The following is a 21,633-nucleotide window of genomic DNA, read 5'->3' on the forward strand; positions in this document are numbered from 1 at the left end:
TTCTATGTTGCTGAAATTTCTGGACTGAACATCCATCATTTTTGTTGTTATTGATCTTCCGATTGATCGGTTGGTTAGTGGGCTGGTTGGTTGAGCAAGGTCAGGGCAGCTGATTGGATGAGTGACCACCAGACAGATGTCCACTCACCCATCCTTTGCTTTATGAACCTTGCAAACGGTGCATTAACAGTTATGTGCATATGGTGAATATTTATGTCCAGTCAGTGTATTGATCAGGGCTTTTCACGCTGTACAGTTTATCCCATTGACATGGAGATACTGTGTGAGAGGACCAGGAGGGGATTCGATTAAATTGGATTAATATTTTTTTGATGTTTGCTTTTTGACATTAAACTGCAAAACCTAATAAAGGCCACACACTACTGGTAGATTTACCAGCACCGCGCTTCGATAGGCTACTGCTCTTCTTTAAATTCCAATGCAACCAACAATGTCATCTAATGCGTTTGCTGTAAAAAATAAATGTAATCCAATGTATAATGTTAGATTAGACCGTAATTCATTTCAGAGGACAACTTAATACTTTATCATGTATCTTAACCCCAGTCCAAATGTTAAGCCCTATGCTAGATATGCTGAATCTGTCCATTCATATTTCCCCAATGTTGTTTGCTTGGTTGTAGGAGGTGTGCTTGTCCTCATCAAAATATAAAAATAGGATTTTTCTTTTTAAAAGGTAGATATGGTTTCAGTGAGTTGTTCAGCATTTATCTATTGTTGCCCGGCTGGGGTGACAGTAAGCATAAATGGCACAGGAAAGGAGGACAGGAGGTAAGACACAGTGAGACAAGGGGGGGGGGCTATGCTTCTGATCATTGAATGGGTTTCTGTAGGCCTGTAGAGGTAAGTTAATGCTTCTTTGTGAAAAACAGCAAGAGGGCTTTGACTTGATTCATCAACACTAGCCACAACTTGAGAATTGACAATAATAAACCCATGCCCAAACATCTCAAATGTTCTTCTTTTAATGAGCAACGCATCTTTATATCATACGTCAGTCAGCATTGAAGTGCATTGATTAAAAAGTAAGTGCAAGTACAGATTTTTGATGCATTCATTTTGACTAGAGGATTAAATTATTTGCAATGTCGCCCCAAAAATAGTCATTCTACAGGGGCACTCTGCAAAAGAAAACCGCTATAGTTGATGCTGTTTCTAACCTAAAAGATATATGCTTTTTTCCTCATTTCAAGCTTTATAAGTTATCTCTGAGTGACAGTGTGTAGGAGCGATTTTCTTCTGCCATCTGTTGTCAGTTCACTTCAGTCCATCAAACACAGCACTTTTTCCTCAATGTAACCGCCATGCTACCTGACTGACAGGTTTCATGGTTTCTCAGTTTGCTTTGAGGAACACGGCATCTGAATCAAGCCAGCGGAAGCACAAAGTCTGTGAGAAGCACTATTTTAGTGCAATAGTTTCACACTTGGTAACCTTGCCACCTAAAACTGGCTACCTCTGCATAGAGATGGAGTAGAGTTCTTATCACAGCCCCATCGATAGGCCTTTTAGTTTTTACTGAGGGAAGCGCCATTATTTATGGTCATGTCACCAGAGCAAGGATAACAACATCTTTTGAGGTAATAAAAAACAAATAACAGCATGAAGTTATCCATTAAAATGCATTGTCCCCGGTGTCTTGGATTCTGTCATCAGAATTTGGATAATACTTATTGAAACCATAAGGCTTTACGATAAATGCAACTTGGCCATATGATGGCAAAAGTCTTCAGTGGAGGCGTTCCCCTTGGACTCTAGCTGCTCTCGGAGGAGGTCGGAGGTGCTGTGGAGGAGGACCTCCGCCGGGACACTGACTGTGAGCGCTCAGGGCTGTGTTTGTCATAAGGCTGGAGCTGCACCTCCAGGAAGTCCCTGTGCTGCTGGCTGATGACCTGGCTGATGAGTCCCGGCAGAGCCTGCAAGTTACCCAGCAGAGTCTCCAGCTTGGTCTCCAAGAGGGCAATCCTCTTCTCCATGTCCTCCCCTCTCTCATTCAAGTCTGATATCATGTCATACATGATGTTCTGAGTCTGGAACAGGGGAGAGGAGACACACTCAGCGTCATCATTCACAAATTTGGGTTATTTTCGATGGAGGACTTAAGGATATGTATTCATTATTTAGATTATAGATTAAAAAAACACACTGGCTGTTTCAATACTTCAATAGACGTGCAGATGAAAGTCGTCAGAACGTTCTGAGCTAGTGTTGAAAAGAAGAGGACAGTAAAGAGAAGAGTTGGTGAGTTTCCTTCACAATGACTCACTTTCTCAACACAATCTGTTCAGACTGCACACCTACTACAAATAACAGATTCAAAATGAATGCATATTAAAAGAACAGCCAATAGCATCTGTTTTTCATTTGACATAAAGAGAATTTATCTCACCATCTAATACAAAATGGTATTAAGGACAGCGATCAATAAAGCAAAGAAAATGTGTTATGAACATGGCTGATTTTTTTCAAAGTCAGTTAAGTAGCTTAATCAACTTTCACACGTCACAATAAATCTTATTATATTATCCACTTCGGTGGCTGCAATTTAACACCGACTGCCCCGTTTTCCTCCGCTGTTAGAGGAGCAGAGGTTGAAAGCAGTATAATCAATTCCGCCCTAAGGGAGGTCAGAGGCACATCAGGTAAAGTCATGACCTGAGTATATCAGTGGCTCTTAACGCTAAATAGTTACAGCCTTGAGAAGCGGCACATTTTTCAGTTAAAGGAGGGCCTGGACTTGATAAGAAAGCTATTCAAGAAGTCGTGCTCTCATGCAGACTGAGGTACATGATGAGCCCTCTGACCTTGTTGAGACAGAAAAGGTACCTGCTGACATCGCATAATGTTTTTCCCTCTCTTGATGCATTAACCTTATAAACTTCTCAAAATACAGTTGCCGTCTGGCTGTTCTTTGATTCCCCAGGTTCAACCCTCTAAAAAATTCTGCCAACACACTGCACAACATTGAGAAGTCTATGTCAGATTTGTATGGGGAGTGGGAGTGAAGCTGCTGCTGGTTGGTGAGGTTTTTATTCAGTAGAAGAGTAATCCCTGACAGCCTGGGGGCCATGCCATCCATCACTTACCTTGTCCTCTTCTGATTTGAAGCAGCAATAATGGGATAGGTTGTTTATGGGAATCACAGTGATCCACTGAGTGCTAAAGCAGCACTGACACCATTCAAATAGCAGCAGCTAGGGCGGTCAGGGGTTTCACTGTGCTGTGTTACTTACATAAGCACCAATCTAATCCTTGATTGCTTGAACTGTTAATATTTCCCAGTGTATACACCATACAGATATTACCAAGGCAATTAGCACATCATCTTAGCAGTTAATGTAATGGAAAAATGACAGGATGCTGCCAAATATGACCTAAGAGTTAAATCTATGGCTATGACACCCTACAGACCTGTAATCCTTTATATCACTATATCAAGAAATTAATTGCAAACAGGCATCCAGCTGAACTAACTCAAGCCTGAGCCACATCTGCAAGCCATTAAGTGAAACAGGAACATATTAAATAGTGACAACATAACATATTGGAGCCCCTGGGGAGGTCTGAAGGTAGTAAACCATGAGGGAACACATATCACAAGCACAAGGTGAAAATGCTGGTGCAAGAGTATATGAGGACATTATTGATCCACTTCAACCGTATAGCAAAACCACACGCTGAAACTATCAAACCATTTCAAGGAGTAGAAAATGAGAGAGAGAGAAAGAAAGGAAGAGCAGCAGAGATTGTTCCAAACAACAAATTGAGTGAGCAATTTTAAAGTGAATTCTTAGCATATATACTACAGCCTCACTGGCAAGAGTGAAGAGAAATGCTGAAGGAAAAAACACATTCAACCAAACACTGTCATTCAGGCTACATTAAGCGAAAGACTGCACCTTATATTGCACCTTAACATGGATGTGAAATGCCAGAATCAAGGGGACGCATTGTGATCTGAGGAATTTCACATGGCTCTGCAGTGGCAGTGCAGCTGCCAATGATATTTTAGGCTCCATTATACGGCTTCATCTATCCAGTGGGAGCATAAAGAGATGATTAACGCTATGCTGCCCTCTTATGGCAAGAGACTCGCATGACAATGATTAAAGGGCCAGCCGAGTGGCTCTGGCTGCGAGCCATCTTATCCAATGTCACATCCCCACTCTTGCTGCTGTTTTACAGCAAAAGGTGATTGGGCAATATTAACTAATACCTTTCATGGCATGCTGGCCTGAATCCAGCCTGACTGTGGTGGACTCTTGAATGTCAAAGCTCTCTGCCTTTCTCTGTCTCTACTTCTGGCTGAATCATCAGATCACAGTGTGTCTCCCTTCCCAGGTTACTCTGTTTCTGCTGTGTCAGGCTGGCGCGCTGCCTGGTCTTTCCCTAAGGTTTGTCAACTTCTGTTTAGTGCATCTGGAGACAAACATCAAAGAAAACATTAGGTGAAAAACAGCATTGGGTTTTTGCATACTAAAACGTTTTTCTCTCCTCTGAAATTTTGAGGGAAACCTGTCCTGGAAAATGTGATTCAAGCTGCAAAACAAAATGACGCTGTTATACCAAACCCAGCAGATCCAGATTTCAGGTTCAGTGAGAATAACCAGTATTATCACACACTGATTTTTGTATCACCATATGAAAAGCCTGTCTGTTTATTTGACACCTGTAGACTTTGATTATATTAGGAAACACAACTAATTCAGCGAGTGAACTAGCATGCATTTAATTCAATCACACAGATGAAAGAAAGTTTGCAGGATAGTTGTCTATCCTAATGTACAATGCAGCAGTAAACTGTTATTAGTCTAGCTTACCTTAGCAAGGTCCACTAGTGAGTTTGCTTGGTCATTCAGCTTGCGTTGCTCCATTTTAACACTTCTCAATCTGAACACAAGACCATTCAGAACCCAATAAATAACGCTATCAGTATTTATCAATATATTTGTGCACACAGAAGGCATACACATGGAGAACACTCCCAGGACATGCACAGGATGTGTGTAGAGAATGCAGGGATTGCAAGGGTCAGTCTGTTTGGTTGAGCTGCATGCAAAGTGGAAAGGAGATCACAGAGGGGGAGAGCCGCCATTGAGGAGAATGAGACCAGCCCTTCATCCTACTTGACCAAAACGTACAAAGCATCTAAAGGAACGAGGACAAACTGCACAGAATCGTATCATAGAACCTATGCAGTGTCAACAGTATTTTTCAAGTCATGGTTACTTGACATTATAAAATGACAAAAATAAGTCCACTGTAGTGTATACACCATACAAGTTTCTTCTGTGGGTTAAACTAACATTTCTCTGTTTAACTTTATGAATTATTTAGTCATTCAAAAAGCCACAGATATCAAACACAGTTCTATCCAAACATAAAACACTTCTATTTAACCTTTTTGACAGTAGGGGGCTGTACAGATGCGGATTTGTTTCCTTTTGAGACATAAAAATTTGAAAAACATTAAAATTTTATGACATCAAAATTGAGAAAAATTTAAAGGTCTTCACGGTTCGCCACCTAAAGTAATCCTGTTAATGTTTGATTGGTGGAAAATAACACATTTGCCAGTAAAATAAAATCTGAAATGACATTATTTGCCCACTGACATTTATTTGTGGGATAAAGAAACTTGTGATGTGGACCAAATTAAATCAACCAAACATCCTATTTCTAAAGTCTGCACAAAATAACTTACCTAATCCATATACCAGGCTTAAATAATTCACATCTCCCATTTAATTAGGCTTCTAAAGCCAGTGTTTTCACTCACGCTCTCAGGGGGGTTGGAAACAGCAACTGTGCAGTATTGTGGAGTCTGGACCACACTTGGGGTTTCAAGATATTAGGGTGCTTTTTTCCTGCAATCATCCACGCATGCTAAATTACACTGGAGACAATATGCAGGGACATAACTCTGGTAGCCAGTTTTTTAGAATTTGATAAAAAAGTAAAAACCCTCTATAACCAACTGAGACACTAATGCACTTTGAGTGAAAGGTGATCATTAGGTTGTGTGAATCTGAGGCAAACAAGTAGTGAAGATCAAGAAGGGATTATTAAGGGGCCCTTAGGGACTCTGCTAATTAGCCGAGATGCACCCATTCTCATGCAATGCAGGATCGTTTTTAGGTTTCCTGAAGACAGGCAGATGTGGAGCGAAAATGACGGGTTAGACCAACAGAGGGTGCCACAGGAGTCACTAAAGGAAACTACAGGCAAAGGAAGATGTTCTGACAGTCGAGGACCAAAATGCTTCATACAGAGCAGAGTCTAAAGACAAATAGAGAACAGTATTGCAGAATAGCACTCTTATTATTTAAGTAGCCTAATTGAGTGAAATGAAAGAAAAAAGAGGCAGGGTCTATCTAAAATGATGAAAGATAATAGATATTCGATGTTAAATGGCTTTGCAGTTGATGTAAGACCTGTTAGAATTCTGCATTTCACAGTTGGATGACCAATAGCTGTCAAATGTTGTTGAAGAACGGGGCAGCATGAGGTCAGGATGGGGAAGTGCACTTGCCCTCTCTTTTATATTCCAAGTGTCCTTTCCCTCTGTGAATCACTGATCCTGGGCAGCTCTCCTTTTCAATGGGCAATGCTAAATCTGCTTTGCTATTCATCAGGGGAAAACAGCTACGCTAAGCTCTTCAATACTCCTTTGAATCTTTTAAGGCAATCTCAATAGTGCTGCGGCATATTTTTTTCCCCAAGTTGCTCTCTTTGTCATGACCCCTGTTTACCTCATGGTGGAAAGACTAATGCTAATTTTCCTTTAGCGTAATGGACACAGGGTGAATATTGGGCAGCTCGTCTCTTCCGACCCTGCTGTCCTGAATACTGAGATTTGAGCTGAGCAGGGAGAGAGCCTCACACTGTCAGTCATAGTTTCAGCCCCTTGGCCACAATCAGGAGGCTCCCAGAGGCTTACCCTGACCTTCCCCTCAGGTCATGTTCCTGTTTCTCCCGTCCACTAAGCTCTCAGCTAACAAGCACACACCGCCTGCCCTGTTCCCCGCTACGCTTCCCCCTTTCAACCTTGTAGAGAGAAAGGGACAGCAGTCCCAAGGGGATTGTCAAACTGCGCTGAGGCACTTGTCATATTCTTGCCAAAACAGCTATCATGCCCTAAAACATATTGTAAGACATCTGGTTGCATACATGCAACATCATGCCTGTAAAATGCACCATCCAAATAAGCTATGGAGCGTTTCAACCCATAGCATACAGTATAGCTAACTCTGCATAAGCTTCTTGGTGCAGAAATGCATGACAGACGTATGTCCTTGTGAATTATGCCGGCTGCCAGCTATATGATGACACTGGACCAGTGTCTTTGCTACTACGTCATCCAAGAGAGAAATGGAGGGAATGTGGCTGCAAATGTAGTAACAGGCGTAACAATGGTTCCACAAGCCGAAAGATGACCCTGAGCCCTGATCTGTATGAGTATGACTGGTAAGTGGTATAACATGACTTGAGAGATATATTGTATACTTGTGCTATTGCAGGTCTCTCTCCTGTAGAGCTCTAGTCGTCATCCTTCGGTACGTGAAAGCAGAGTTGATTGGAGTTTAATCAGTGGCTTTCTGATTAAAGATCAAATTTTCATCACATCCATGCAAAAATGGAAAGAAAAACACCCTCCATCACTGATAATTGAAATTCACTTAGGAAGCATCTATGGGAGTATTTATGTGCAGTATTGTGTCTACTCACTAATAAGGTGGGAAAGGTGTTTGTGCTAGTTGTTTAAAGTGTGCTGTTTGTTTGCAACACAAAGCGTTGGACAATGGATGGCAGAATGTAAGACTACTGTGCATTTTATCAAATTGGCATGCTACTGAGGTGGGAAAACGATTCTTATAAAGATCATTGTAGCAGATAAAATTAAATAATCTCAAGACATTATAATTGTGTCACGTGAAACAATTCAGTCACTGCAAACTACAACATTTGTGTGCTATGAATTTCACTTATCAAATGAGGGAGTGTAATTTTTAGTCACATTATTGGGTTCAAAGACAAGCTCTCGTTAGCATGCACACAACAGGTCTGTATCTACATGTGAGGCGAAGACTTACTTTCGAGCTCTATTGCATTGTGTCGACACAAACAGGAAAAAAAGGAAACATGAAGTAGACAAATGAATTATTACAACATCAGATAAACATATTCAGATGGCAAAATCTGTGTGCTCAAGTCTGGCTGCTGTAACCCTCATCTCTACACTGTCACCTCGCTTCTGAACAGCAGCAACAATTACTTACTTCTTCCTGTGACCGGTGTGTGACTGGACTAATTCTAGAAGCCAGAGCTTTGCATGCTTTCCTAGTCTAATCCTCCCATTCCTTTCCTGTCCTGGTTATCAGAAATACAGTAAGTCAAGCCAACCGTCCTGTTAATGCCAGTAGCAGCTGTCCCTAACACATCCACCACCAACACACGGTGCCTCAAAGCGGGGACTGCAAATGTTTTTCTCATCCCACCTCACATCCAGTATTCTGGACGATGAGGGGTTTTCACACTGTCTTGATATTACAGTTGATCCAGCTTTGGCCAGAGGAAAGAGGCACGGTGATATCTGACTCGATGTTTATAATTGCCTCATGTCAGGTCAAGAACATCTGCCTGACCCTTCTCCGACCCTCCGCTCGGGAGATCCGCTCGCTGTTGGGCATGTTCGCTCATCTCAGCGCTATTTTGTGTATCACACTCTGCATCTGACTGGCTGACTTCTACGACAGGGGCTGCAGGCATCACTTAAAACACTCCAAAATGAGGCCTATAAACACACTCCCTCGTGAACGAAACAGAATCTGTACAAAAAAGAAGTGTGAAGTGCGGATGTGACACCATGCTGAGTAGTCGCCCTTGCACACAGAGCTGGAAGTGGCTTTTTTCCTACTGAATCTGGTTCTTTATAGATTTAGCTTTAGCTCCAAGGGATTTCCATTATTAGGCTGTCCTAGAGAACAGGAGGTGGACATGAAATGTTGTCATCACCGCCACAAGTCGCCTGAATACAACAGCAAGGACGTAATGACTCGACAAAGCAACCATGACAAAAGACTATTAAACAGCAAAAATTTTGGATGCGGGTTGCAGCAGCAGACAATATTCTCTACCTTGTAATTAAACCTCTTAATGTCTTTAAAACAAACAATGCACGTTCAAAAGATTCATGAGCAAATCAAAGTTGCACACAGGAGACCACATAGACCCATATACATACATAAAACCACAGAAAACAAACAAACAGGGAACATTTTTACTTGAGCATAATCTACATAATAAATAGATCAGAGTGTAAATCTTTACATCTATTTACTTATTTTAGCAAAGTACTGAGTGGATTTCCAGTTACTAAAAGAAGCCACACAATAGAGGTGCTTATATGTACTGTAAGTTGAAGAAAAACAAGAGGGAGGTGAAACTAAAATCAATACTGTTTTGGAGTTAGGTAACACTTGAGGGGTCCGTGGGGACCCACTAAAAGACTAGCTGACAGGTAAGAGTCTGACCAGCCAGTAGGAAAGTAGAAAGCCAGATGTGTCAGCCCTGAGGTCAGCCTGACATCTGACTCACAGCTAAAGTGCACAAAGACACACAAGAGTCAACCTGACAGCAAGAGGTGAGAGAGAGAGAGAGAGAGAGAGAGAGAGAGAGAGAGAGAGAGAGAGAGAGAGCGCAATATCATACGGCTGTGAATCCTGTAACTTTTGAGAATAGTTCAAGAGAAGATGAGTTGTTGAGGTGGAAGTGATCGAGCATTTCCAGGACAACTGTCATGTTTTATGTTTGCTCCGACGTTTTTCAATACTTACTGAGGCAAAAGGACATTTTACACAGGTAAGATATTATATGAAATATGAAATCTGTCCCTGTCACAGATCTTAAGAACCTTTACTCAAATAGTATATCAACAGAGGCATTTGTAAATTGTACATCATATAAATGAACTACCATTCCTTCTAATGCAGAATCAACAGAGAGTCAGGCCAGCTCATAATTTCACGTTTGCAAATATAAAGTTAGTCAGGTGAAACACGGATATAAGTACAGGATCCTTCAATATTATGAATACATACTTTTGCTACAGGTGTCAAACAATTCAGATTTCAGGTTTGCATTGCATTGGTGTGTCACGTGAACATGCTGCTGGACAAAAAGCATTAGACCAACACCATCACAGACAAGGTCAGGGTTAACAGGGTGCTACCTACTGGTGAATGGCTTGGAGAAATTTCCTCTGGTGCTTCCTGACTCTGGCATGGTCCATCTTCCTCACCAGTTTGGTGTTCTTGTAGATGAGCCACGTCTCCCTGAGAACATTCGCAGCTGTGTTTTTCACCTAACGCACAAAACAAGGAAACATTTGGTCAAGAACACAGATAGTAAAAGGTGAAACATGTCATGTCCTGATATAAATATAATGTAATGTGTGGCTTTCACTTACTCTTTTTGTTAGCTGGGTGTCCATCATAAAATTGTGGACATGTTTTTCAGCTTTGGTTAATTCCAGTTTCTTTGCCACCACAGCCACCACCAAGGCAGTGCAGCCAGCACCCTGAAAAATAACAGAAACATAAGTAAGTAAGTAAGATTTGATGAACAGCCAGGAATCTGAAATGTGGGTTTTCATCTGCTTGTCAAATATTCCTTCAGTATAGAAATATCAGCAAGAGTTATATTAGTATGACAAGGCTTCCAGTCGGTTTCTGTAATCAATATTCTCCACATATGAAATCATCTGAAATCCAGTATGAGACACATTTACAAATATTGACAAAAAAAATCTCTGAGGTATACATTCAGATAGATGACCAGTTTATTGCTGTAAAAGGAGGCAGTAATTAGATTTCGACATTCACTAGAATTGTATCTACTTTTCTCACCATAATGCCAGTCAGGAGGCAGACTCCTTTCCCACAGTATGTGTTTGGGACCATATCCCCATATCCGATGGTTAGAAAAGTGATTGAGATCAACCACATGGCTCCTAGAAAGTTGCTGGTTATGTCCTGGTTGTCATGATATCTGGAATAAAAACGCAATAGCTTGCCAAACCTACATGCACCTGAGAAACCAACCACCCATGCACTCATCAACTTAAAAGACTGTAAACTAGATGATCTAATCAAATAGAACATAATATTAAATGTTTTGACATAATCACTACAGGGCGATAATTTGTTTTTGTACAAGCATGTGTAAATCATTCTATCCAGGCACTCTGCACGCTACACAGAATGCATTAAGAGCTATATACAGTATATATATTATGCATGTTTATGCCATATCTATGTTTCATGCAGAACAGCGCAGCATAGCGTGAGAAGGGCAGATCCAGGCACCTCTCGCAAGCTCTCACGGTCCACGCAGCGATGATCCACAGCGAGATGGTGAAGACCAGCAGCACGGTGCCGGGGCAGATGGTCATGAGGGTCTTCATCACGAAGCGTGTGTTAAAGTTGATCTTGTTGAGCGCGCCGATGCTGCGGGACGAGGCGTCCGTGAAGAGCTTGCTGTGCAGCAGCATGACACGAGCGATGAGGTACAGCCGCAGGAACATGGGGATGGACAGGATGATGTCCACGTCCGCATCCGTCTTGGACGGCGTGTAGGAGAAGGCCAGGCGTGCCGTCCAGGTGAAGGTGTAGTTCCCTGGGATGGGGTGGATGGCGCACACTAGGATCTCCAGGCAGATGAAGAAGATGCGCTCGTACGTCATGGCTATCCTCCAGTCATCCGCTGCATTGTCCACCATAAATAACTGAAAGGCAAAGGGTACAGTGAAGGGTAAATGGACGCTTACACTTACATAGCAAGCTGCAATAAATCTTCCAACCCCTTAAAACAATAAGTCACAAATGGCATTTCATTTCATTTCATTCATAGCCATTAGGCCTCAGTTAACACTTTTGGGTTCCATGACCATTTGTGTAACGTCATTAAGTGTTACATTAGGTTTCCAAAGATCATCGAACGGTTAAGTCCGCCCCTGCTGGCCTGGGATTGTTTCCCCCTACTCTGTCTCGCTCTCTGCTTTCCCTCTCCCGGAATAAATAAGAAAAAAAAAAATACTCAAGATTTTTTTTTTAAGTGTTGCATTAGCAGCATGTGGCAAGCATTTTCAACTTCAAAGCATTATACTGATGAGAACATCTGCCACCTCCACATTAGCATATGTTCTTATTGCCTGGCCACAGCGACCAGAAGGTAGGCCTTTTCACCGGGGACTTCAGTGTGGATAGATTTCACAGCCTCTCATCACTCCACCCTGTCCTCTATCATACACCTTCATCACTTGGCCCTGCCACTTATGGTACAGCCCCTTCCTCTTTTTCTTCCCCTCCCTCCCCCTCATCATTTTAAATCCAATCTAGAGCTATCTACCAGTCTGAGGATTCATTGCTCAGTGTATCCACTCTGAACTAATGGCCCAGCCCATGACCGCCATAGCCGACTCCGGCGTCATTCAGAGTGTTCTCTGATCATGCTTATGGTCTGCAGATACACTATCTCAATCTGAATACCTGACCTCCTTTTCCTCTCCTCTCCAACTTGTATATTCACCAGTGTGGATTGCAGATTAAATACTATCGAGCCATATTAGCTTCCACTGCATTTGTCAAAACATTCCTCTCTCTGACACGCCATACTGATATTCCTGCACAGCAGCTCCTGCTCTATCCACTCAATCACCTCAAGGTCCTCTGCCTGTGTACGGCCCGTCACAACTGGCAGTAGATATTTCACAAAATGTTGCTGTCAGCAAATACAAGGGAGGTTTCCTGGTTGGCTATATCCACTATGACTGCAGGAGGGGAAAAAACTGCACCTGACGACATTTTGACTGAAACCACTCCATAATGCTTGGTACTTAATTGAGCAATGTCTAGTGATTTCTGGCCCTTTATTGACAATTATGAACGTATACTTTTGCTTCACTTTCAACATCTCTGCAAACAAGATTTTGTACTGCTCAATTATCTTTAATTGGCCCTGTAAAGTAATGGGATTTAGATTCTCAATGCCTTGTTTCCATCCCACACATAGCTGTCTGTATTAACTCAGGGAGAAGAATGACAGAGAATTAAATATTCCTAGTTAAATTGTCTAAGACAGAAAAAGTCTGAAATATGCTGGATATGTTAATATATCAGTCAAAACACAGAACTTTTAATAATGCAGATAACGCTGTGAAAAAAAATTGCACATTAATATATCAAGTCACACATTACGACTTGCTATCCTGCCAACTAGCCTCCATTTAGTTTAATTTGGAATTTCTCATTAGAGAGAAAAAAACGTCCCATTCCTGGAAGTGTAATGGGATCAATGACCTAAATTGTATATTTAGAGGTGATATATTAAACAAAACCTTCAATTTCTGAAATAGAAATATATTTTCCATAACAAAAGAAAGCTTTTATTCGACAAGTTAAACTAATGTACGCCTACAGCAAACTGCAACATAGTGCCACTCGCCTCATAGAAATACATGACCGCTCCACATGCTACAGTTTCACAGGCACACTGACACTACAGCCACCCACATCGTGTTAACACACAAGATCATTGAACCTACAACAGCAAGTACTACACGCTCATTATAGCTTGTTTCCAAAGCAAAGCAATTCTATGTCAGCTGTCAACACATCGCAGTAAAACACATGTTGTATCACCATAACAAACCGATACACATGCAAGCTACAACATTTGATATGAATAACTCATATCCCTGCACAAACGACAGTGCAGTACAACTGTTCCTACACAGCTGGAGCAGCTCATTCATTTATTTAAAAGCTACAATGAAAGTTTTACCAAAAAACAGAACATTTAAAATTTCAGAGGTAGTTATTCATATCAAATGAGCGACACTGAGCTCCTCCAAGACACTGACATCTGTCAGAGATGTGTGTGTAACTCTAACCAGAGCTGTTCTTGTTAAGCTTTCCAAGGGAGTGTAATTTAGACATGGAAACACAAGCTGTGACTCCACTCTGTTACGGTTTCTTACTTACAGGATTAGGCTCTGAAAACAGGTAAAATATAACATCTATTGTTTGCACACAGCACAAGCCTTTCATTTTACATTTGAAACAACAACCCCACCTTGTCTCAAGCATTTACAAAGTTTGTTACCTCAAAACAATGTAATTAAACATTTAAACCCAGGTTACGTAAGGAAAGCCTACTTGGTGGGTAAAAGCAATTATGGTAATGGATGACCTGAAATACAATACTCAAGGGCTCTTTACCTCTGAGCATCAAATATTCCATGCGAGTGGCAGAACCACTTTTTATGACAGAGAGGTGGAGGAACCTGCATCTGCAGTGGAAAAATCTCAAACTATGTGTTCTGAATGAAGGGCCAACGTGTCTCATGACAGGCTTGGTGGTGATCCATGGCCCAATAAAGACGAAGCCACTGAGGGCTCAGTCCTAAAAACGGGGAGTTGATGACCCAGTAAACTTTTAAATCAGTTTCAGCTCATGTCCTGTAGGCCTTTTTGCCATTTTACCATATGGACCACACGCACACAAACAAACCAAGTTCCCCTATAAGAGCGTATGCCAATATATTTGATTTCCCACAAGCCCTTGCAATGCACAATAGATCCGTGGAAACAGAGAGCCAAGGTGTCCATTTCTAAACGAGGCCAATCTCGCCACCAATGGCTGCTTTCAGATGGTTGGCTTGTTGTCTGTTGGATACAAGTACTGTTTAATCATTAAGAGTGCATTCCCCTTGCTCATCATGGGAAAGTTGCATTCGCGTCAGGGTGAGCCCGTGTCACGGTGCTGACATTTTTCCCCAGACAACACAATTGAATATGTCCGGAGGTCATCCCATTACTCAGAGTCTCTGCTGGCGTCCTATACTGTACAGGCTAGAGACGCTCACGCGCGATGCTAGCTGGGTTGGTTACTGGTTTCAGTATGCTCAATATAACTAATGGAGTCCAGCTCAATATTTAATCTGTGTAATGTGGAGATGGGAACATCTATCTTGTCACTGAGAATGAAATCGCTCAATCTCATTAGTGAATTAGGTTGAGAGGTTCAGCCCAATTAGACATTAATGCAATGGTTTATTTATGATATCAAAGTGAGCCACTAAGAGGCCACTTTGCTGAGTAAATCTTAAGTTGTTGCGGATTCCATTTACTTTTGTATCTGAAATTAAATTTGATATTTGCATCTTTTTTTTCCATTCAAGCCAAGGTAAAACCTATTCAAGCCAAAGCACATTTCCAAATAAATCTTTTGTCCTTTGGAGTGTCGTTGTCAATATCAATAAAATAAAATCATCCGCATGTTTAAAATGACATAGAGTGCATGTAGTAGCAAATGTCATCAATTAATAATCATTAGGATTCTCAACTCATTGGGAGGCTGGGTGTCTCTGCCCTTGAAAGCCTGTATGTTCAGTGAAAACATTGAGGTCACCAGCCAGTGGTGGTTATCCGACGCCAGTCTGGCGTCTCAGGTGGAGGACAGATTTCACTGTGAGAAATGCAGAGCATCTCCTGCAGTTACACCATATCTCTGACACATACACAGCACCCAGGGGCAGGCTGACAACTACGGCCAAGTCTGGGTGTGACAGGATTCATCTACACAGTTTTGTGTGGTTTTTTCCATCGAATACTGCAACTATTGCATCTTATCTTTCCTGCAGGTTGTAAAATTGTAATATTGTGAGAGTGAGAAACATCAGCACTGACTTTTATCGCAGAAGTACTCATCAAAGAACAGAACACCTCTCAAAGAATCGTGCATTTGTTTAGAAAACTCAGCAGAACTGTCATCACAAGGTACGACGACAGAGCAATGGCCTTAACACAATTGCCCCTCGGCAAAGTATCTTTGATGTAAGAAGAAGAGAAAAGAAAACTTTCAAAATGTCACTCAAATGTCTGCCTTGGAATATGGTGAACTCATCAAACATCTGAAGCAGAGAGGGCAGCAACATGCTTACAGTATTCCTCCTGGCTCATATCAGCCTTTGACAATGACAAATCAAAGTCAGAGTGGAACCACAGCTTCTAAGCTCTCAATCTCCACTCGTGCCGTACAATAAGCCGCTGCCTGCCAGCACAGCAGACTAAACCAAACTAAAAACTCTAAAAACTCCTCTGACCGATTACTGGCTGTCAACAAAAGACATCACAGGGTCTAAATCAGGCCTATAATACTTCGAGGAACGGTATAAAAAGTAAGCGCTCGACATTCATTTTGCTCAACGACATCAATATGTACAAAGGAGGATTATACGTTGATATTATTGCTCCTAATTGTGGAAACAGGGGGAAATCTGGAGAGAGTTGCCAGAACATGGACATATGTTTCTGTTAAAGATGGAGAGAGATACAGATACAGTGGACTTGACACAGTAGGTCACCCGTCACTGCCGTTTTAACACAGGAGATGTATTGAAATGACAGCTAGTGTCCAAGATTTGTCCTTCGTCTGACCTGACCTAGGAGACTTTCTGTCACTCTGAGGGGAGAAACTTAGCAGAGGGAAACTGCTCCCTGCTATGCACCCTGTCATAATACCCCAAAAAATGAGAGGGCACAGTCACACTGTTGAGTTTGACAAGTAAATCAGTTTTAAGGGGCTAGAAATGTGGGGGAAATATTTCATCATCGTGACTTGTGCATCTACACTTGACAGGCATCTGTGAGTACACATGGATGTGCATGCATAATCTATTTCACTGCGGAAGCAAAATTGCCCGCACCGAAAAAAATGTAAAGTGCACTTCAGAAATAGCTTTACACAAATAACACAAACAATATACTGTAGATCATCAACAAAAGAGAAGTGGAGGTCCCAAACCAGGGTAGAATATTAATGCAGCTTTCATGAACAAAGTTCAAATCTGGTGAAATTACTTTTAGACAATAATCCATTACTCCATAGTCTAGTATTTGCATTTTGGTGATTCATTTAAGTGTAACTGGAGTCAAATCAAAACTAGTCAATCAATGAACACATTATATGCATGACAAAATTATAGAGTCAGAATTTAAACATATAACAAAAAGAGTATACATCTTGACTATGTTCATGAAAAAACATAAACTTAAAATCTCAGACTAACTTGCATTTATGTTTACATGACATACATGGCCTCTGGGTGCTAAGTAGTTATCTATGAGGTTTAATTTAAGCCTTTATTCAATCCTGGATCAACTTGAATACTTCATGACATTTGAATTGTTAGATTCAAAGGCCAAATCCAGGACTTGAACATGTATCTCTGGGAGCCAATTTGACTAAGTACACCCTATTACGTAAAAGCCATTTAGATTTAAGAGTTGGCTTAATCCATGTCAAGTCAAGTCAAATTTTTAGAACATATTTATAACGAACCAGATTTGGCACAAGTGCTTTACCGAGAAATAAAGGACATAAATACTGATAAAAAACAAGATAGAAGAGAACAAACACAACGCAAATTTTAAGATATGAGGCCAAAGCTTCTGTGTGTGTGTATGTGTGATTAGATAGATAGATAGATAGATAGATACTATATTTAGTATTAGTTTTAATAGTATTTTGTGTGTGCATGTGTGTGTGCGTGTGTGTGTGTGTGTGTGTGTGTGCGTGTGTGTGTGTGTGTGTGTGCATGCGCGCAGGCACATATGTGAGTCTGCAGGAACCCAGAAATGACAGACTAGCAGCAGCAGGAACTCAAAAGCCCCTTAGGGGGGGAAGGGAAGGAACGGCCGGTCTGATGGTAGTTAAAGTAGACTATAAACTGGATTTAAATAATAAGACGATGCCAATTACCTGGATTTTGCAGGAAGTTTGTTCCACAGGGAGGGGCAAGGCCATGTAACACTTTATATGTTAGAAGAAGGACTTTGTAATCAACATGTAATCAACATGTACATTTAGAAGGAACCAATACTTTCTGGTTCATGTGAGTATTCAGGCCTATAAGTTTCAAATAAATTGTATATTCATTATTGCGAACACGGGATATATGGAGAACAGTGCATTGCAGTTATCAGTTCTGGAACAAACAAAAGCACAAATAATCTTTTCTAGGTCAGTAAAGGAGGAAATGTCTTTATCTTGAAGATGCAGCTATCTAAGGAGAAATGCGTTTTGGATATTGCCTTCATGTGACTGTCAAAGGAGGAGTCTGCATCAAAGATAATGGCAAGATTTTAATGAAAAGTGAGTTCATGCTGTTTAATGCCTATAACAAGCATTTTGCACTTTGCCTGTAATGAGGAGAAGAATGTTGCTTGACAACTGTTTTTTGCTGCGTAAAACTGCTGTGTTATTTCAGCAGATTGCTTTGTAAAGTTGTGTATCGTCACCATGTTTTTGATTTGTTATAGTTACGATATAATTGTGCCTGTGTGGAATCTGAGCACCAAAAGAGACGAGGGCCAACGTGATCAAAGTGGCCCAAAGTATGTAGCAGAATTCACTGGTGAAGCAGTTCACTGGTTTATTATCAACAGGAACCACGACTGTGTAACTGGCCCATTTAATCTGAAGCCACAACTAATACATTGAAACAATCTGCTATAAAATACACTAAATGGAAAACTTTTTGCATTGAAGAATGAACATGTGGAATATATTAAGAGTAAATAATTCGTTCAATTGGTTAGTGTTAAGGTAAGTTTGTATAAGCAAGATGTGAAAAAGTGCATTTTATAAAGCTCACACCACACCTACTATTTCATAAACAGCTACTGAGGAAATGAAAATGCTTCTGCTGTGCATCAAAATATTGGATTGATCTTTGTCCTTTTCTGTCATCCCTCACAAGGAAAGGTTTACAATAACACATCTGAAGGGGGAGGCATGTTTTACTGCTGAGCTATTCCAATGACTGATGCTCCTCTGGGACTTCTAAGTACTAAATATAACAAAAAGGCTAATGAAGATGGTTAATGCAATTCGTGCTGAAAAAGATGAGGACCGAGCGCTCGATCCAAACATTCTATTTTTCACTTTTTACAAAAAGGCAGATTCTAGGTCTTGAATCTTACAAAGACTTTATCCTGACGCAAATAAAGGGTAAAATGATAAGAGCAGATGCAAACAGCTTTCATGTCAATTTATATTGTACGCTGGCAAAACTTCTTCATTTTTTTTATGGCTGGTTAAACTCATCCACTGTAGTTGGCAATACCCGGAAATCACAATTTGAATTAAAATAAAAATCATTAGTAAGATTAAACTTGGCCTCGTTCATGGTTCAAGAAAATGCTTGAGCTGTATTTCTTTACATTCAAATTTCCTTTTAAGTTGATTTCATTAAAAAAGAACCATCTCAAATGCATAAAAGACAACATATGTCCACCTTGCAAAAAGTGACACCATTAATTAAGTGGCTCTATAACAGAGACACAAGTGCTGAATTGCAGGAAGAAAACAGTATAACTAATGCAACAGTGCTCTGATGCAAGGTCATAAAACTGAGATTTGTCCAAGTACTAGACCACATCAGGGAAGCTGACAGTCTACATCCATCTGCTAATTGTAAGGAATTCTTGAAATAAATCTTGTCAAAATGTACAATGAACTGTAGCTACATGTGGTTCAAAAGGTGACTTGGCCAATCTCTTACACCCAATAAAAAAGGTTTTTGCTGAACACCAAACCCCATATGGAATTACAGTGTTGTGGCCTTTTTGATGTTGGTGTATCCATAATGATGGCACAAACATAATACATAAAATTTTAGCATTAGACTAATGAAAAAGTAAAAAAAACAAACAAATGAACTACAATGTGTCACCATTTATGTCATAAATATAAAGTTATTTTAAAGCCTACTGCATGTACAAAAGTTTTCATGTCAGAGAAAGTATTCCTTGCCATAATTAGATTGAGAAAATTAGTGCAATTTAAAAAAGACTTAACTTACTTTAATAGTTATTTGCTTTGGCTAAGTCGTTATTTGCTTTGGTTAAGTCGTTATTTGCTTTGGTTAAGTCAATACACAGCACATCACTTCCCAAACTGCAATTATTCATGAGAATTCTCTGCAAAACTTATTAGCTGCCACATCACTTCATGACAGCCTACAGTATATTTTGACAGGTGTGTAGAAATACATCATAGAATACATTGAATGGAATAATTATAACATGTGATAAGACATTTGTTAGCTGTCATAACATGACAGACCCTTCACCCAACATTAATAAAAAGAGGAACAAAAATATTCAAACATTACCTGTATCTCTCTTGCATGGTATATGATAATCAGCCCAAGGAGAATGATTGTAGAAAGGCTTATCAGGCATTTTAGAGCTAATGAATACAGGGACTCCTGGGAAAAGACACAACAACACTATAGCCACAAAAACACAACATCATGAAATCAATCCATATTCTTCTGGTACGCTACATCAAATGTTACTTTTGTTAGAATCAAGATAAATACACATAATATTTCTGTTTCTTAGCATGCTTCCACAAATGCTGAAATGTGATATCCTCATACACAATGGGGTTCCCCTTCACGGTTGGACAACAGTAGGCCTTTTGGGCCTGCGTGTGTCACTACATGGGACACTTTGCTACAGTATGATACAGTATGCTGCATACTTTTACTACCTGTAATTCAAATGGAATGAATGCTAGACTACTTACTAACTTGTTAAGAAACACTTTTAGGAGAAGTTGTGGTTAACACTTGCTCAGTCACATGCCACTAAATTAACCCTTATCTAGATGGGACTGCACGGCACTGGATTGAGTTACGCACCTTTCCATAGGCTCCCCAAGATAGTTCAGTCTCTATAACCATAACAACGATCCCAAACATCCCAAAGATCAAAGCATAGTCGCTGAGCCGCTTCCTTTTCTCAAACAAGGCCCTCCTGTGCCCAAGCTTTTCCCCAATGTTCTGGTTCTTCTTTTTACCCGATTTACTGCCACTGTGGCTACAACCGCCCCCTCCGTCTCCCGATGCGTAAGGCATCAGGGTGGTCGAATTATTCTCAGGCTTGGATACTAACGTGTCCGACGCATCTGCGGTGGAGATGGGTTGTAAAGGCTGGGACTCGGAATCAAACTCGTGTAGGTTTCTGCGGGACGAGCTCAAGTTGCTCAGCGGCCGCATTACGCCGCCGTTGTATCTGCAGCTGCTCATGGCTATTTCATTGTAGGAGTTACTCTCTTTGTGGCTGCTGCCCAGGCTGCCCCGCTGCCGATCGTGGCACTGCTGATGGTGAGGATGATGATGTCTGGATGAACTACCATGACTAGAGGGCGTGAACTCACAGACGCTATACTGACAACCTTGCCGCGAAGACGTCTCGGATGGTGTCCTTAAAGTTCCGACAGTGGTCGGCGATGTCCCGCGGAAGACGAGGCTTTTTCTCGCATCACAGGTGCAGTTATTGCAGGTGCAGCATTGGTCGTGCTGCTGCTTGCCGAGCCGATCCTCTCGCCCGCAGTAGTGCTGGTACTTACAGTGCTGGAACTGCTGCTCTTGAAAGAAATCGTTCTGCAACTGCAATGGGGTTTCCATGTCAGTGCTGCTGTTTAAAGCAGCAGTCGGGTACCACAGAGCACCCACCGAAGGGCGTTATGGTAGTTACG

General features: G+C 41.0%; 1 protein-coding gene across 1 annotated transcript; it reads right to left on the reverse strand.

Moving 5' to 3' along the window:
* Positions 1-1,775: 1,775 nt before the first annotated feature.
* On the reverse strand, positions 1,776-21,151 carry kcnn2 (potassium calcium-activated channel subfamily N member 2). Its single transcript, XM_071530740.1, has 8 exons — positions 20,795-21,151; positions 20,261-20,356; positions 11,388-11,806; positions 10,929-11,070; positions 10,490-10,600; positions 10,257-10,384; positions 4,842-4,911; positions 1,776-2,051 (listed from the first exon to the last, which is right to left on the reverse strand). Exons 1-8 carry the CDS (start codon positions 21,149-21,151, stop codon positions 1,776-1,778), a joined length of 1,599 nt encoding a protein of 532 aa, XP_071386841.1.
* Between the last annotated feature and the right edge of the window lie 482 nt (positions 21,152-21,633).

This window comes from Centroberyx affinis, unplaced genomic scaffold (genome assembly GCF_046629955.1).
Source record: "Centroberyx affinis isolate AG114_WGS23_722 - 3 ecotype Tasmania unplaced genomic scaffold, CSIRO-AGI_Caff_v1 ptg001966l_1, whole genome shotgun sequence".
Lineage (NCBI taxonomy): Eukaryota > Metazoa > Chordata > Actinopteri > Beryciformes > Berycidae > Centroberyx > Centroberyx affinis.

What these genes read in the sequence shown, in the direction of transcription:
- kcnn2 (XM_071530740.1), bottom strand. Translation starts at nt 21,151, where the DNA reads ATGCGGCCGCTGAGCAACTTGAGCTCGTCCCGCAGAAACCTACACGAG. An exon ending in ACCATGCAAGAGAGATACAG is followed by an intron (nt 11,807 to 20,260) that starts GTAATGTTTGAA and finishes TTTGCCTTTCAG; the next exon opens with TTATTTATGGTGGACAATGC. An exon ending in GCCTCCTGACTGGCATTATG is followed by an intron (nt 10,601 to 10,928) that starts GTGAGAAAAGTA and finishes GTTATTTTTCAG; the next exon opens with GGTGCTGGCTGCACTGCCTT.